This window comes from Peromyscus californicus, unplaced genomic scaffold, assembly GCF_007827085.1.
Source record: "Peromyscus californicus insignis strain IS unplaced genomic scaffold, ASM782708v3 Scaffold_19__1_contigs__length_69161282, whole genome shotgun sequence".
NCBI classification, from domain to species: domain Eukaryota; kingdom Metazoa; phylum Chordata; class Mammalia; order Rodentia; family Cricetidae; genus Peromyscus; species Peromyscus californicus.
The window spans coordinates 2,785,122-2,802,642 of NW_026294491.1; the positions used below are offsets into that span (position 1 = coordinate 2,785,122).

Sequence of the window (17,521 nt, forward strand, 5' to 3'; positions counted from 1 at the left end):
GAAGGCGTGGGGGCTGTCTGTGGAGACAGGACTGATCAGGGAAGGGGGCTATGTATTTATAACGGAGGACAAAGGGACAACCTGAGGGGTTTGGAGGGCTGAGCACTGGGAGAAGAGGGTTGACCAAGTCCAGACTCACTCACAGAAAATCAGCGTTTTGTGTGTGTGTGTGTGTGTGTGTGTGTGTGTGTGTGTGTGTGTGTGTGTGTGGTATGCATTTGTGTGTCTATGTGTTTGCATGTGTGTGAGCACACATGTATGGCTGAGCCCAAATGTGCATGAATACGAAGGTGCAAGGTTGATGTTGGGAGTCCTTCTCGGCTGTCCCCCCACCCCCTTCTTACTGAAGCAGGGTCTCTATATCAGACCCAGACATTGTAGGTGTGGCTAATCTGTCCAGTCAGTTTGTTCTGGGGAGTCCCTGTCTTTGCCTTCTGAGGCTGGAAGTATAGAGGGCCATCACGCCCACCTGGCACCTGCCACCTGTTGGCTTCTGGGGATCTGAACTCCAGCCCTCACACCCTGCGTGGCAAGGGCTTTAACCATGGGACCACCTCGCCAGCCCCACCTGCTGTTCTTCTGAACCCCAGGATGGCCTGGAACTCAGTATGTAGTTGAGGCTCCCTCCTGCTTCGACCCCCCTGGATTCTGGGATTACAGGCATGTGGGCTTACGTGGCACTAAATCATGCCTGGTTCAGTTTTTCGATTTGCTAAACCGTCTGCTCTGTCCTCTGTTGAGAACGGAGGCCGGTCTGGCCTCCGAGGGGCTCTGCTGGGGAATCCTCACCCATTTGACACTCATCCAGATCCTGGTGGCAGGTGGGTCCCGAGTACCCAGGCTGGCATAAGCAGAGGACCGAGCCTGTCAGAGGATTGGTGCTGCACTGGGCATTCCCATGGCATGGCTGACTCAAACACATGTCTTCCAGGTGGCACAGGAGACCTGTGGGAGACCGAGGGGCAAGGCTCTTGCAGGCTGCTTGGGACTCCCTGTTGCCCCCCCCAGGAGCTTTCTTGCCCTCCATGCCCCACCCCACCCTTACATCCCTTGCCTGCACCTGTGCGTCCAGGTGGGCAGAGGCAGGAGAAGGAGCCCACGCGGTCAATGCAGGTGGATCCTGGGGCACAGGTGGCAGCCGCACAGTCGTCCAAGTTCTCGTCACAGCCTGGGCCTCCCCAGCCACTCACACACACACAGTGAAAGCCACCAGCTGAGTTCTGGCAGGTGCCACCATTTCTGCAGCGAGGGGGACCCTGGGTTTCACATTCGTCTATGTCTTCAGAGCAGTCCCAGCCTGCAGGGGGTGTAGAGAGGGGACAAGGGCTGGCCTCGGTGAGGATGGAGGCCAGGGGCAGGCCTTGCTGCTGCCATGAACTGGCTTTGAACAACTCACCCTTCCAGGTCTTTGGGCAGAGGCAGGTGTAGGTGCCCAGCCCATCCAGGCAGGTGGCCCCGTTCTGACACTGGTGCCTGACACAGTCATCTGGGTTCATCTCACAGTTCAGACCCGTGAAACCTGACAGGATCATGGGGTCAGCCACGGAGCCCACCCAGGGGAGAGGACCCTCCCCGCTCAGAGAGAGGGGTGTAGGGGAGCTGCCAGGAGGCTCTACCTGGGGGACAGAGGCAGAGATGAAAGGTGGCGTCTCCCTCCGGCACCAGCTGGCAGGTCCCTCCGTTGAGACAGCTCCCAGGAGGGCAGGGTCCCTTCCTGAGCTTGCACTGTGGGCCCTCCTGCCCCACAGGGCAGAGACACTGGAAGGAGCCCAAGGTGTTATGGCAGGAAGTGCCCTTAGGGCAGGGTCCTGGCTCCAGGAAGCACTCATTGACGTCGTGTTCACAGGTGTGACCCTCGAAGCCAGGTGGACAGCGACACTGGATCTGGGGGTATGTGGCCAGGCACACGCCGCCATTGGCACAGGGGTTGGCTGAGCAGAAGTCCCGGAGCTGACACTGCTCACCTGCAGCAGGGCACAGGGGTGGAGTTGGGGGGATGTCTGGGCACTGCTCGGGTCTAGTTTATGCAGCTTAACTGGCTCAGCATTCTGTGTGCACAGCTCTGCCCTCTTTTCCTGTCTCTCTCCCGTTATCCTCACACCCTCTTTGCCCTGGTGCTCCATGTCCTGCCTTAGCTTTGCTGTGTGTCAGGAGGGTTGTAATTAGACTGTTCGTATCTTCTGCTTTGGAAAGCACGCATAGCTAACAGTCGAGTTTTACACATTGGTGTACCTGGGAACTTGGGTTCCCTGCAGTGACCTTCTTGGGGGTGGGGCGTGAAAAACCTCAGTGGCACCCTGCTGGGTCACTTTGCCTCTCTGAGTGGATTTCTTGTCGTTGTTATTTAGTTTTTGGTTTTCTTTAAGGCAAGGACCCACATCGACACGAATCTGAAGACGACATCGAACTTCTCTCCCTCTTTTTTTGACAAAGGGTCTCTAGACAGTCCTGGCTGTCCTGAAACTTGCTATATAGACCAGGCTGGCCTCAAACTCAGAGAGATCCTCCTGCCTTTGCCTTCTGAGTGTAGGCATTAAAGGTGTGCGCCACCACATCTGCTCTGATTTTGAACTTTTTTTTTTTTTTTTTTTTAGGTTTTTCGAGACAGGGTTTCTCTGTGTAGCTTTGCGCCTTTCCTGGATCTCACTCTGTAGCCCAGGCTGGCCTCGAACTCACAGAGATCCGCCTGCCTCTGCCTCCCAAGTGCTGGGATTAAAGGCGTGCGCCACCACCACCGCCGCCCGGCTGATTTTGAACTTCTGATCCTCCTGCCTCTCCTTCCTGAGCACGGGTGTGCGTGTGTGCCACTACAGCTGGAGTACACACCACCGCATCGAGCCCAGCCCTCCGTCCTCGCAGCAGGCCAGGCAAGCACGTTAGCAAATGAGCTGCTCTCTCCAGCCCTGCGGATCCCAGGGGCTGAGCTCAGGCTGTCAGGGCTGGCGGCGGGTGCTGCCCACGGAGCCGCGGTCCGGCTGTCCCCAGCTCCTTTTCCTTTTTTCGCTTTACATATTTTTTTTTCACGTGTGTGGGTGTTTTGCGTGTATGGATGTTTGTGTATCTGTATGTCTGTGTACCATGTGTGTGTCTGATACCCGTAGAGGCCAAAAGAAGGATGTGTCTGTGCGATAGTTTCTAGGTTGGGTTAAGTGGGGTGGGAAGGCCTACTCTAAAAGTGGGCGGCGCCATTCCCTGGATTGGGGGTTCTGGACTGCAGGAGAAGAAGGGAGCAAGCTGAGCACCGTGCTCATCTCCATCTGTGGGCTGGTTAGTTTTGTCTCCCAACTTGCCACAGCCTAGAGCCACCTGGGAAGAAAGCCTCAATGGAGGAATTGCCTAGATCAGGTTGGCCCATGGTGTGTCTGTGGGGATCGTCTTGATGGTTAATGGGTGTAGGACGGCTCAGCCCAGCGTGGGCAGCATCGTTCCCTAGGTGAGGGTCCCGCACTACATAAGACAGGAGAAAGCTAGATGAGAGCAAGCCAGCAAGGATGGTCTTATTCTCTCTGCCCCCCATGGTGGATGCTGTGATTGGCAGTTTTGGGTTCCTGACTTGACTTCTCAGTAATGGCCGGGCACTTGGAAATGTAAGGCACGCAGACCCTCCCCTCCCCTGTGCTGCTTTGTGTCAGGGTGTTTATCACAGCAACAGAAATGAAACAGGAGCACCCTGCTTCCAGCCTGTTCCCACCACCGTGACTCCCCCACTGTTCACTGTGAGGCAGCGGAACCGTCAGACGTGAGCCAGGACAAACCCTTCCGGGAGCTGGGTCTGGTGTTTGTCACAGCCTCAGGAGGACGGACAAACACACCCCTCCTTAGGTGCTTACCTGTCCACCCGGGCTCACAGGCACACTGTGGGCGGCCAGAGGCCTGGACGTAGCAGTGGCCCCCGTTGGAACAGAAAGAAGGTGGACAGATGTCTTCCAGATGGATTTGGCATTGCTCTCCGGTGAAGCCGGAGGGGCAGGTGCAGGAAAAGCTGGGGGCCAGTGGAGAAGCGGGGCTCGGGGAGCTTGGGGGTGTGGGAAGCAGGGTTTGGCAGCTCCCGCCATTCTTGCAGAGTTGGGAATCCCAGCAGGGGTCAGGAAACTGGCAAGTCTCACCCAGAAATCCAGGGGCACACCTGGGGTGGAGGCACGTTTCAGGTCAGTGGCCCCTCTTCCGTCGTTTCTCCCTCCTCCCCAGTCTTCTCTTTTTTCTCATTCCTCACCCCGCTTTCCTGCTCTCCCTCCTCTCTCTCCCCAGCTCCCACTCCCACACTCACTGGCAGGTTCCTTGTCCCCCAGATAGTCTCAGGCAGGTGCCTCCGTTGGCACAGGGTTGCAGGGAACCTCCACACAGAAGCTCTGGGGAAGAGACAGGAGGAGAGGGAGCCCAAGGACCCGTGACTGCTCTCTCCACTCGGGGTGCTCCTTAGAGGCCAGTGACCGGCAGCCCCATGCGGCCCAGGTGCATGCTGCTGTATGATACCCTCTCCCTCACACCCCATCTGGGTCTCCACATGGTCCCTTGGTCTCTTCCATTCAGGACTTCTGTTATTACTCCAGCCCCCTTCCTGTTTATTCTCTAGTCTCCCAAGCTCAGCCCAGCTCCATCCCCCGGAAGCAGGACAACTGGGATTAGGAGGGAGCCAAGGGCACTTCTGGGAGGTGAATGGCTGAGACACCTAAGGGATTTCCTTCAGGAAAGGCCAGCAACGAGCCCCTGCGGATGGGGACAGCTGGACAAAAAAGGGACCTGGTGGGCCCTTCTGTGTCTCTCTCTCCTGCTTCTCACTCCTCTCTTCCCTGTAGCAGGCAGTCAACTTATTCTCCTGTCTGTCCCACACCAAGAGCCCTCTGCCTCTTACTCCAGGGCCAGCTGGCTTCTCCCTGGGGTGGATACCCTCCTTCCCATTCCTCAGCAGCCCCTGGGGTAGTCATCATTCCCTGTAGATTGTTCCCACAGAATCTCCTTCTTCCAGTGTCCCTTCAGAGCCTGGGGCTTGGCCCTCTTCCCTGACCTCACCAAGCATCTCCCCAAGTGAGTTATGTCCCCACCCCTTCACCTCTGGCATGCCTCACCTCTGGTCAGGATGACTGGGAAACTGGGTGGCAGCAGCAGCAGCAGCAGCAGCAGCAGCAGCAGCAGCAGCAGCAGCAGGGACCGGGGCTGCATTCCAGAGCGCCTGCCCCTGGCCCGATCTCCTCTCCCTCTTCAGGACCCTCAGAGCCCTTGTGGCCCGGCAAGGCCACCTCCTCTGGCTCCACCGCCCCTCCTTCCTTCTGGGCCTGCTGCACGCCTCAGTCTGAGCTGTTTCCTGAGTCACACAATGTCCTGGACACCCTACTGATGGGGGGGTTGTGTATGTGAAGGAACACCAGGGGAGGATGAGGGGGGGCCTCTGTCTGCTGACAGCCCCTGAGAAGAGGACAGTGTGGCTGGCGGACAGGTAAGAGGAGAAGGAGGAACTGGTCTGCTCCTAGGGCCCAGGGCAGGGGTGGGGGTGCCCTGTCTTTTTAATTGTTGGTCCGGTTTCTCATTTACAGGACTGGGAGTAGCAAATGGCTGCCACTGTGTCCCAGGAAGGGCAGGATGTGGAGACAGAGGTGTTGGGACGAGGTGAGAATGATTGACTTCTGGTACGGGCGCACCCACTTCTCAAAGGACCAGCAACTTGTCACGAATTAAAACGGGTCATTTTGGCAGAGGGAACCCAGGGGACTTCCAGGCCTTCCCTTGACCCCTTCTGGGGTATTGTTTTTAAAAAGGTGTTTTGAGACAGGATCTCACTGTGTATGTAGTCCCAGCTGGCCTAGAACTTGTGGGAATCCTTCTGTGTCTGCCTCCCGGGTGCTGGGGTCATAGGCACGTGACTCCATGCCTGAATGTCTTTCTGGGGAATGGAGCCGATGCTGGGCCCACGCCCCAGTGGAGATGGAACCCAGGGCTTCTGTGTTCCACACAAATGCTCCATCAGTGAGTCACACCCGTAGCCTGCCGGGCTGCTTTAGTACAGAGTGTCGGGACATCTTGGCCTTCCTTCAGAGAAGAATGTAAAATATCGTCATTACCAATAACAAATGGACACTGTGTATTTCACCCACCTCTGCCTTCTTCCCTGACAAAGGATGCTGGGATATGGTCAGGATGTCAGTCAAGACATAAAAGTTAAAAAATCAACAACAACAACAACACAAAAGAAAATTTGTTGCCTTGAAAAGTTCATTTTGTCTCCTTTTATTTTTATAAAAAAACTCCAAAAACAAAACACCAAAAAACCTTTGGACAAGGTCTCAATCTGTATGTAGCCCAGGTTGGCCTGGAACACACCATGTGGTGGAGGCTAGCCTCAAACTCACAAGTCTCCCTGCCTCAGCCTCTTAAATGCTGTAAGGCCTGCTTCATTCTGTCTTCCTGAGGAGGCACCTTCCTGAGGTACAGCCCTGGGGTCAGTTGTGGGTGGAGTTCCTCTAGTAACACTAGTAACACTGGGAACCCGCCCAGGGTGGTGGAGTGTCTGCAGGAGCTCGTCACCCAGCTTTGAGGAATCCTGGATGCTGGCTGCAGTACGGATCACCTGCCCTGCTGGGAACACTGCCCCAGTGTGCCCCCACCCCCTGCCAGGGTAGCCCGGACCGGCCTTGAACTTGCTATGTAGGTGAGGGTGACCTTGAGCTCCTGGTCCTCTTGCTTCTGTCTCCTAGTTGCTAGGATCACAGGTGTGCACCGACGTCCCTGTTTACACTGCTGGAGGAGATCAGACCCTGAGTTTTGTGTACACTTGGCCAGCACCCTGTCCACCGAGCCACATCCATAGCTCTATATTGGCATTTTAGCCAGTTATTTGGTTTTGTGGATTGTTCTAAAATTTGAGTATACCTGGTGTTTAAGGTGGTTTTTTTTTGCGGGGGGGGTTGCTCAGTATTGAGCCTAGGGTCTCATATGTGATAAGCATGTGCCCACTACTGAGTTCCATTGCACCCCCAGTCCCCATCACCATTCTTAAATGATGGCCCAGGGTTCTACCATATGAGCCCTAAGTCACTTCAAACAGTGTTCTATGGAGACACGGCAAGGAGTGTCTCAGCTTTTAAAACTCAGTCAACTATTTTGCAGTAAATGTTCTAGAGCTCATGCACGCGTGGCTGCCTGCTTTCTTAGGCTAGCTGCTAGAAGTGAAACTCCTGAGCCACGGTAGCCACGGAATGAAGCTGTGGTCGTTAAAGCCTGGCTTTCGCCCTCCAGCTGCCGGTGCAGGACTCATCCAGCGTCTTACTCTCACAGGCCCTGGCTAATTCCACTTCTCACCACAGTATCTCACCGTGCTTTAAAACTGCATTTGTGCCAAGTGTGGCGTCAGGCACCACCTGGAGTCCCAGCATTTGAGAGGTTAAGGCAGGAGAACTGGAGTTCAGGGCCAGTGTGGGAAGACTCGATCTCTAAACAGACAGTCTTTTTTTCAAACAACAGACAACCCCCACCACATTTGTTGTGAGAGTTAACGTTATTTTCACACGTGTGATGGCTTCCATGTTTCTTCTGTGCATTTCCTGTCTGTGCTTTCAGCCCATTGTCCTATTGATGTGTCATTTTCCCATAACCTTTCCTACTTGAGGAGATCTGGGAAGATCCAGGGTGCGAAGTCCCCGCCTTTCCTCCCCTGGTTTGCATCTGGTGTTGATGAGCTGCAAAGGGAAACTAGGAGGAGATATCTGGTTTCTGGCGGGACCGTAGAGGCCTGGTGGGAAAAGGACAGGCCTCGCTGCCAGCTTCACAGTGCTTAGAAAGGAGCCGGGGGCACCCGGCTGGAGCTTGTGAGAAAGGAGAAATGGTAATGGAGACAGGGAAGTGGCGAGGCAGAAGGGGAACCAAGAGTGTGTGGGTGCAGGGCAGTGTGGGGGGCTGCTCAGGCTGTCTCGCTTTATCGGGCTTGGGACAAGGCACCAGCTCAGGGTTCTTGTGCTGCTCCTGGGTCCCTGAGAACCTCTCACTTCTCGGACCTTACTTCACCTAGCGCCTCTTTCTGTTTCCTGGTGGCTTCCCAGGCGCTGACCCAGATGCCTGGGGAGCATCATGACTGTAGGGAGGGTGACACGCTAGCGGACAGCGATGTAAAGCCACCTCCTCCGCCACCGCCACCGCTGCCGCCATCAGACTATTGACTACTCTTTCATTGTGTACCCCTGGAGAAGGATAACTGTCACTCACGCTTCAGCTACAGGAACTTTCCACGTTAAGAAGGGCAGCGCTCGTGTGGGCGTTTCCTGCCAGGAGGACCTTCCTAGGATTTTGGATCCTTCTCTAAAAGGTCCCTTGCTGCCGCCGGATCCAAAACCAGAAGTTCTCACCGGTGCTTCCCATCCCTTAGTTAGTTTGTTTTTCCTTATTATGATTATTTTTAACCACCTAACTCTCAGGTTATACATTTTATTTTATCTTCTTTGTGATCTAGTTGGGAGGTCCACAATCAGCAAAGTCTCCAAGGATTGGGGTCTGAAGGACTGAAAAATAGAATTGTAAAACCCAGCTCTGGGGCTGGAGAGTGGGCGGTGGTGACTCACAACTTTAATCCCAGCGCTTGGGAGGCAGAGGCAGGTGGATCTCTGTGAGTTTGAGGCCAGATTGGGTTCCAGGACAGCCAAGCCAGAGCTACACAGAGGGACCTTCTCTCGAAAAACAAACAAACAAACAAACAAACAAACAAACAAAAACAAAAAGAACGGAAGAAAGAAAGAGCACTGGCTGCTCTTTCCGAGGACCTGGGTTTGTTTCCCAGTATCTGTCCCGTGGCTTGCAACAGCCTTTAACTCCAACTTCAGGGGATCAGACTCTCTCTGCTGACCTCTGTAGACACCTGCATACACACACACACACACACACACACACACACACACACACACACACACACACACCCTCCCCAAATATTTAAATATAAATCCTATAACCAACAAACTAACCTGATTCTATTGGGAGGAAGAGGGAAGACCAGGGTCCTTTTTAGATGTGGTATTTGGTACCAGTAAGAATTTCTGTCTAGTTAGCTTGCTTTTGAGCTTGACCATGTTCTCCTGCGTGAAGCAGCATGTTCTCCTGCGTGAAGCAGGACCCCCTGAGCACACGCTACTCCATGAAATACCCACAGGAAGGCAGCATCCGCTTCACTCGTGGTGAGACGTGGATTCCAGGGACGCTGAGTCCCTTCCTCTCCCTTTTCCTTATGACAATGACACTGTCTCTTTTTGTGACAGTCCTGCACATCTCCAAACCCATCCCCACTTTTCCAACTATTTTCTTTCTGCTGTTCAGATCAAGTTGGCTTGTGTCTCTAGGGTCACTGCACTTCTTTCTAATTGTTATCCTGCCGTGGAGCCAGCCTATGGGGTTTCACATTTTGGGGGTTTCACATTTTGGTTATTGCATTTTTTTTTTAAAGATTTATTTATTTATTATGTATACAGCATATGTGACTGCAGGCCAGAAGAGGGCGCCAGATCTCATTACAGATGGTGTGAGCCACCAAGTGGTTGCTGGGAATTGAACTCAGGACCTCTGGAAGAGCAGTCAGTGCTCTTAACCTCTGAGCCATCTCTCCAGCCCCGGTTATTGCATTTTTTAAAGAGCCAAACTCCAGTCCTAATTATTGAACAGGAAGTCTTAGCTGCTGGGCCATCTCTCTACCCTCTTTTTTTTTTGGACAGGGTCTCCTGTAGCCCAGGCTAGCCTCAAATTTCCTATGTAGTGGAGCATGGACTTGAACTTGTGATCCTCCTGACTCTGATTCAGCCTCTCAAGTTAGCATTACATTGTAAGCCTAACCCCCCACTTTGGGCCTCTTGAGATGGAGGTTCCTTCCCACCAAAGCAAGTTTGGTGATGTTCCCTGACCACCCCCAAGGCTCCCTCCTGTGTCCCAGGAATTCTACTGAAGTATTTTTCAATGCATCAAACACTATCGGGGCTCTTCAGAAAAGTCCATTCATTTTTTCCGGAAGCAGAAAAGGAAGTGGCACCAAACAAAAGCTGGTGTTTCCGTTCCCTTTCCCCTAGGGTCCAGGAGCTGGCTCAGCTCCCCCTACTGCCCAGTGACCCTTTCTGTCCTGGGAATGGGAGTGTTTCCTGTTGGTGATGACCTTGAAGGGTGCTTGCAGACTGAGGAACCTAAGTTTTGAATTTTAATTTATCTGAGGCAGGGTCTCTTGTATTCCATCTCAAACTTGCTAAATACCTGAGGGTGACCTTGAACTAACCTGCCTCTGCCTCCCAATCTCTGGGACTCCAGGTCTGCACCATGGTGCCTGGGTTGTGAGGTAATGAGATCAGACCTAAGGCTTTGTATCCATAAGGCAAGCCTTCTAACTGAGCTGTGTTTCCACGTTTCCAGCCCATTCTTTCTTTCTTTCTTTCTTTCTTTGTTTCTTTGTTTCTTTCTTTCTTTCTTTTTTTTTTTTTTTTTGAGGCAAGGTTTCTCTGTGTAGTCCTGGCTGTCGTGGAACTCACTTTGTAGACCAGGCTAGCCTTGAACTCATAGACCCACCTGCCTCTGCCTCCTGAGTGCTGGGATTAAAGGTGTGTGCCACCACTGCCCAGCCACATTATTATTTTTTTAAATTTACTTTTATGTGTATGGGTGTTTGCCTGCCTGTATGTCTGTGTACCACTTGAATGCCTAGTACCCAAAGAGGCCAGGAGAGGGCATCACATTCCCTGAAGCTGAAGTCATAGATGGTTATGAGTCACCATGCGGGTTCTGGGAACGGAACCTACGTACTTTGAAGAACAGCCAGCACTCTGAGCCATCTCTCCAACCCCTTTTAATTTACTTTTGAGACAGGATCTCACGTAGCTCAGGCTGGCTTCGAACTCACCATGTAGTCTAGGGTGATGCTGTATTTCAGACCCTCTGTCTCCTACTTCCCAAGTCCTGGTACCACAGGTGTGTAATGCCATCCCTGGTTTATGCGGTGCTAAGGTTTGAACCTAGGACCTTGTGCTTGTGAGGCAAGCCCTCTCTACCTCTGCCTTTGTTTGTTCGTTTGAGTGCTGGGAGTAGAATCTAGGGCACTGCCCATAGCGAAGTGTTCTACCTCTGAGTTACATCCCCTCCTCCATTTCCTTGAATTTAAACAGATTTAAGGAGAGTCACCAGGCCAGAGGCTACTGTACTGCACAGCCCAGTGCCATCTCTTCCCTTGGGACAGTGTGGCTTGTGGTGGCCTGTTTTGTTACACATGGAGTCTAACTTATACCTACCTATCTTTCTGGACCACTGCAGGTTTGTGCATCCGAAGAGACCAGCTTAACGGATGGGGAGATGGCTCAGTGGTTAAGAGCACTGGCTGCTCTTGCAGAGGACTCTGGTTTTGTTCCCAGCACCCACATGGCAGTTCTCAATCACCTGAAACTCCAGTTCCAGGGGATGTGACACCCTCTTCTGGCAACTATGGACACTGCATGCACGTGGTGGTACATGTACATGTAGGTACTCAGACATACACATAAAAAATAAAAATACATCTTTGGAAAAGAGAAAGAACGAATTAGGCAGTACAAGATGCACTGCTGGCTTTGCCTTTAATAATGGTAAAATTAGATGCACACCAAAGAATTATTTTAAAATGAATGACATAATATCAGTAGGTAATTAATTTGGAGGAAACGTATCTATTTTATATTACCTTCTATTCTCTCAGTTGTGCAGATGTCTTGGGGGTGAAATGGGCTGTGAGTGGGAAAAATTCAAGAGTCTCTGGGTTCTTCTTTCAGCCGCCCTCAGTGGCTTCATCTTTAGGGAAGAGATAACATGCTGTTGTAGAGGACTCTGGAGTTATACAGGAGTCTCCCACACAGTGAGTAATCAAGAAACGGCAGTCTTCGTAATGACTGGAGTTGCCTTTTTTTTTGGTTTTTCGAGACAGGGTTTCTCTGTGTAGCTTTGTGCCTGTCCTGGATCTCGCTTTGTAGACCAGGTTGGCCTTGAACTCACAAAGATCCGCCTGCCTCTGCCTCCCAAGTGCTGGGATTAAAGGCCTGTACCACCACCGCCTGGCTTGGAGTTGCCTTTTTTATTAACAGACATGAGCCATATTCCCTTCCTGAGTTCCTGAGTGACCTTCTCCTCAGAGAGCCTTTATGTGGCCTGTCTCTCCACAGTCTGATTCCTTACAGAGGACCCACCCACATCTCACATGAGGTATCTGCTCTTTGCCCAGAGTCTGCTCTGGCCCCATGGAGGCTGAGAAGTGGCCGCCAGAGGACAGTGGCTCTGGAGCTGACCTCACGGTGCTGGTCCCTCACGACAGTGAGAAGTGAAGAATAGTGGGTACATGGGGACTCTGCCTTCCTACCTCAGCCCTCAACTGGTCAGAGACTCAACTGACCAGAGCAGCAAAAGCCGGTGTCCCTCAGGTGACCCAGATCCCCTTAAAGTGCAGACTTGGGAGGCTCAAAGCTCCCAGGAAGGTTCACACTTTGTCTTAAACCATCACCCAACAGCGAAGCCCCGTATGCCTTATACTGGCACCGACTCAGAGGGGTTCTCTTTGTAAATGCAACTCAGAGCCGGGGTGGCACACGCCTTTAATCCCAGCACTCAGGAGGCAGAGGCAGGCAGGCGGATCCCTGTGAGTTTGAGGCCAGCCTGGTCTGTAGAGCGAGATCCAGGACAGCCAGAGCTGTGACACAGAAAAACCTTGTCTAAAAAAAAAAAAAAAAGCAACTCAGAACGCCTCCCAAAGGCCCAAGATCATTCCTTTGACATGCAGTCATCACGAAGGACAGCCTCTGTGTCCTGCTCTTGGGAGAACAGGATGCTAACGTCAGCTCGCGCTGCTGGCCCGGGGCACCTCTGCACCGTCAACCCTTTCTGCGTCTCACTCAGACCCCGCCCCCCCTCCCGGAACCTCCGCGAGAGTTTGTTTTTCTTCTCTTTCTAACCAGATGCCCGAGAGAAGCACCGTAAGGAAGAAAGACTTTATTTCAGCTCAAGTCTGAGGGGATTAAAGTTTGTCAGGGTGGGGAAGGAAGCTGTGGTTCACATCCCACCCACAGTCAGTCGGGAAGCCAGGTGCATGCTGGGGCTCAGCTCGCTTCTTCCCATTTTATTCTCCTAGGGACCCTCGCCGTGGGAGGGGGTGACCACACTCAGGGTGGCTCAGTTACATAATCCTTGGGAACACACTCTCCCAGGGGTGTGTCTCCTCTGCCATTTGCCACCCAGTCAGTCGACAGTGGAGACCGGCCATCATACCTTGCATATTCCATGTCCTCTGCACACAGGGGAACCAAGCTCAGCTTACATTCCTCGGCCGGAAGTTACTGAAGAGAGTTGACTTCCACCACACTGGCTAAAATCGACTGTGGCGTTATCTTTGACAACATGGGTCTCTTCTGGAAAGTCGGTCCCAGGAGGAGGGGATGGTTAAGGGGAACACCCTGTTCCTCAGAGCTGGGATCCAGGAAGGATGGAGTGTGCCCTTAAGCAGATGGTGCCCACACCCCAAGTCATTGAGCGAGCCAGTCCCTTTGATTGTCATGCTGTTTGGCTTTGGCAGAGGAGGTGGGGACAGCCTGGGATAGGGAGTATGTGTTTGGTAAAGGGTTGAGGGAAATGGATGAACTAGTCCCTAGGGGTACTTGGTGAGTGTCGATTACTGTCCTACGAGACCCCTGGCTGGGAAGCTTTTGGGGTTATCACTTCCCCAGAAAGATTTATCATACCCTAAGAATAGACTTGAACAGTTTTTGTTGGATACACAAGGTCCAATAAGGGTTAATTTTGAAATCTTCTATTTTAAATTTAGAAATAATTGCAATAAATAGGCAAAAGTTGAAGATATTCAGATGAGTTATTTATTTTTTTATGGAAAGAAAATAGTTGTGCTGCCATCTAATATGAGGAAGGAATTAAAATATATGACACCTTGTAAGTCTAAAACATTTATAAGCATATATGAATTTGTCAGCATGATTAGCAGGATGAATAAAACAAACAAAAACACTTGGCTTTCAGTAAACGTCTTCAAGCTTCATCCCCCAGGGACCCAGAGGGCTTGGTTATCTGCATTTCTTTTTTTTTTTTTTTTTTTTGGTTTTTCGAGACAGGGTTTCTCTGTGTAGCTTTGCGCCTTTCCTGGAACTCGCTTTGGAGACCAGGCTGGCCTCGAACTCACAGAGATCCGCCTGGCTCTGCCTCCCGAGTGCTGGGATTAAAGGCGTGCGCCACCACCGCCCGGCTTGTTATCTGCATTTCTTGATGGTCCTTCTACCGTTCTGTTGAACCTTTCCAAGCACTTGCTGAGTGTAGGGGGCCGTGGAACCAGAGAGCTCCCTGCCTCTGGAGGAAGCGAGCCCTTGGCAGCCAACGCCATGGCTCAGGGAGGCGGAGTGGGTTTGGGTCAGGAGGTTGGGGGTTAAGACCGGAAGGGTGTGAGTGGGAGGTAATAGAGCTGAGGTGTGACATGGGTGTGATTGGTGGGGGGCCTATCCAGGACCTGCTGTGGGGAAAGAAGCAGACTCTGAGGGTTGAGAGGACTCGTGGTGTGAGGTGTGGCTGGGTCCAGGCTGCAGTGTGCCATGAAGACTGACAGCCCAAGGTGACGGGTCCTGCAGCTGGCTGACTGGGCTGTCCCATCTCTTCACAGTCTCCTCTCCTTGGCATGTTTGGTCTGTGGCTGGTGCTGATGGTGAGGTTGGGGGTACGGTCACAGTTTCTCATAGCCTTGGGTTTGCCTGCCCTCTTGTGTCCTCAGAGCCCAGCTCTGAGAATCTGCTAGAAAGGATCTCTGGTCACCAATGTCACTTCCTCCAACGTTCCCAACCACAGTGGGAGAGACAGTTATAACAGATCCAAATAGGCTTCTCCTTGGACCCATGACCCGGTCACACCACTGCCATTTCTCAGCAAAGTGCCTATCAGGGAAATCAGTGGTCAACTACAGCAGAGAACTGGCTACTCTGTCACATTCTGGCCACAAGGGGGCAGCAGAGGCTAAGGTAATGCAGTTGAGACTTCCTGAGTGGCATATATAGAAAATATACAGCGTAGCAAGAGTTTTCCTGCCTGGCCCACAGTCAGGACAAATCTCTCTCACCCGCCAGTCCCACAGTCGCTCAGACCCAACCAAGTAAACACAGAGACTTATATTGCTTACAAACTGTATGGCCGTGGCCGGCTTCTTGCTAGCTGTTCTTACAGCTTAAATTAATCCATTTCCATAAATCTATACCTTGCCACGTGGCTCGTGGCTTACCGGCATCTTCACATGCTGTTTCTCATCGTGGCGGCTGGCAGTGTCTCTCTCCTCAGCCTTCCACTTCCCAGTTTTATTCTCCTTCTTGTCCTGCCTATACTTCCTGGACTTGCCTGGCCACTGGCCAATCAGTGATTTATTTATTGACCAATCAGCAACACACTTGACATACAGACCATCCCATAGCACTTCCCCTTTTCTTTTCTTTTCTTTTTTTTTTCCAAAAAGGAAGGTTTTAACCTTAACAAAGTAAAATTACATATAATTTGGGAATTTGGGCGTAGCTTCTATTACTACTTCCTGCTGGAGGGGGGGCACTGAATCTTATGGGGACACAAAGAAAATTTTAGGATTATGGAATAGTCCATGAGGGTGTATCGTCTGAGTCAGTTGTCTTCAAACTGTTCTGGATGTTGGATCATCTGGACCTTGGTGTCATTGGAGACCTTTCAGGGGGTCTTGGCTGGTCAAACCTGATGTATCTGAATCTGGAACAAATCCATAGCCTTTGGATTTTTGTGGGAACAAAAGCAGAGTTTCCTTTCCAAAGCAACACGTCCTTACATCCAAATTTTGAAGTCAAGGTATCTTTAAAATATACATATTGGTTTAACTCAACATCTTTTACAATCAAATGTTTTTCTGCAGTTAAAAATCCCAAAGACGCCGGGCGGTGGTGGTGCATGCCTTTAATCCCAGCACTCGGGAGGCAGAGCCAGGCGGATCTCTGTGAGTTCGAGGCCAGCCTGGGCTACCAAGTGAGTTCCAGGAAAAGGCGCAAAGCTACACAGAGAAACCCTGTCTCGAAAAACCAAAAAAAAAAAAAAAAAAAAAAAAAAAAATCCCAAAGACAACACAATCCAGATTCTCTGTGTAATATTCATCTTTACATGGCTTATTTTTTTATATTAATTTTACTGTCTCTTTAAAGACTTTATTTTTTAAAACCATGTATTTGTTTATATAACTGTATATATCACCTTTTTTGTCTCTTTCAAGCCTACGTATCTTTTACACACATTGTAAACTATTACATCTGAATCTGTCTTATTGTGAATCTATTGCTTTAAACTGCAGCAGCTGTGGCTGCTGGCTCCACCCACCTCAGCTTCCGAACATAGCGGTGGTAGTTTACCGCCAGCTCTGGGAGCTATTATGGGTCTATGCTTTTATCCAAGCAGCGTGTAGTCCAGAAACCTCTTTTTGTTTTGTACTAGCAAAGGCTAAATCCACCACGCAGCTTAATGTGCCACTTGCAGAGGCCTCATTCCAGCCATACTGCAGGTTGAGCGCACACGCTAGGAACCCACAAGTAGCTCAAACCAGCAGCTGCCGCTCATTTGAGAGAGACAATTAGGAAACTGTTTTTAGCTCCGTTTTAGAATCTTTTTTTCTCAGTTTTTAGGTGGAAACTCTTGCCACCACATTGGGCGCCATTTGTACCTAGAGTTTTCCTGCCTGGCCCACAGTCAGGACAAATCTCTGACACCTGCCAGTCCCACAGCCGCTCAGACCCAACCAAGTAAACACAGAGACTTATATTGCTTACAAACTGTATGGCCGTGGCAGGCTTCTTGCTAACTGTTCTTACAGCTTAAATTAATCCATTTCTATAAATCTATACCTTGCCACGTGGCTCGTGGCTTACCGGCATCTTCACATGCTGTTTCTCATCGTGGTGGCTGGCAGTGTCTCTCTCCTCAGCCTTCCACTTCCCAGCTTTATTCTCCTTCTTGTCCTGCCTATACTTCCTGCCTGGCCACTGGCCAATCAGTGATTTATTTATTGACCAATCAGCAACACACTTGACATACAGACCATCCTACAGCAATACAGAATAAAAACAAACCTATATACAGATGTATTTTTATTTTACTTATGTGTATATATCGCTGTGATATGCCTGCCTCGTGTGTGCAGTTTCCAGCCGAGGCTCCCAGAGAGCACAGGATGCCCTGGGGCTGGAGTTACAGGTGGTTGAAAACACCCAATGAGGGTGCTGGGAACTGAACTTGGATCCTCTGCAAGAGCATCCCTAACAGCTGAGCCATCTCTCCGGCACCTGACCTAGCATTTCATACACCCTTGGGGTAGCCTATTGAGCGATCCTGAAGGCTCTGGTCCTACTCTGAGATGCTATGCTCTTCAAGCCCTTTAAATGCCTTTTACCACTAAGATGTTTAGAACTCCCAGCTCACAAATATGGACCACAGCATGGAGATTATACAAAAGAAATACAGAGACATGCAAAGAAGGGAGAATAAGGCTCTTAAGCAGAAGTTCTAATGT

General features: G+C 51.3%; 1 protein-coding gene across 1 annotated transcript in view; it reads right to left on the minus strand.

Moving 5' to 3' along the window:
• The window catches only part of Notch4 (notch receptor 4), a 26,114-nt gene extending 20,840 nt beyond the window's left edge, over nt 1–5,274 (minus strand). Inside the window, 7 exon segments of the mRNA XM_052744252.1 lie at nt 790–945; nt 1,061–1,297; nt 1,397–1,519; nt 1,617–1,964; nt 3,831–4,126; nt 4,268–4,349; nt 5,067–5,274. Of these exon segments, the coding sequence (XP_052600212.1) occupies nt 790–945; nt 1,061–1,297; nt 1,397–1,519; nt 1,617–1,964; nt 3,831–4,126; nt 4,268–4,349; nt 5,067–5,160 (1,336 nt within the window). The 5' untranslated portion in view covers nt 5,161–5,274.
• Nucleotides 5,275–17,521: the final 12,247 nt, after the last annotated feature.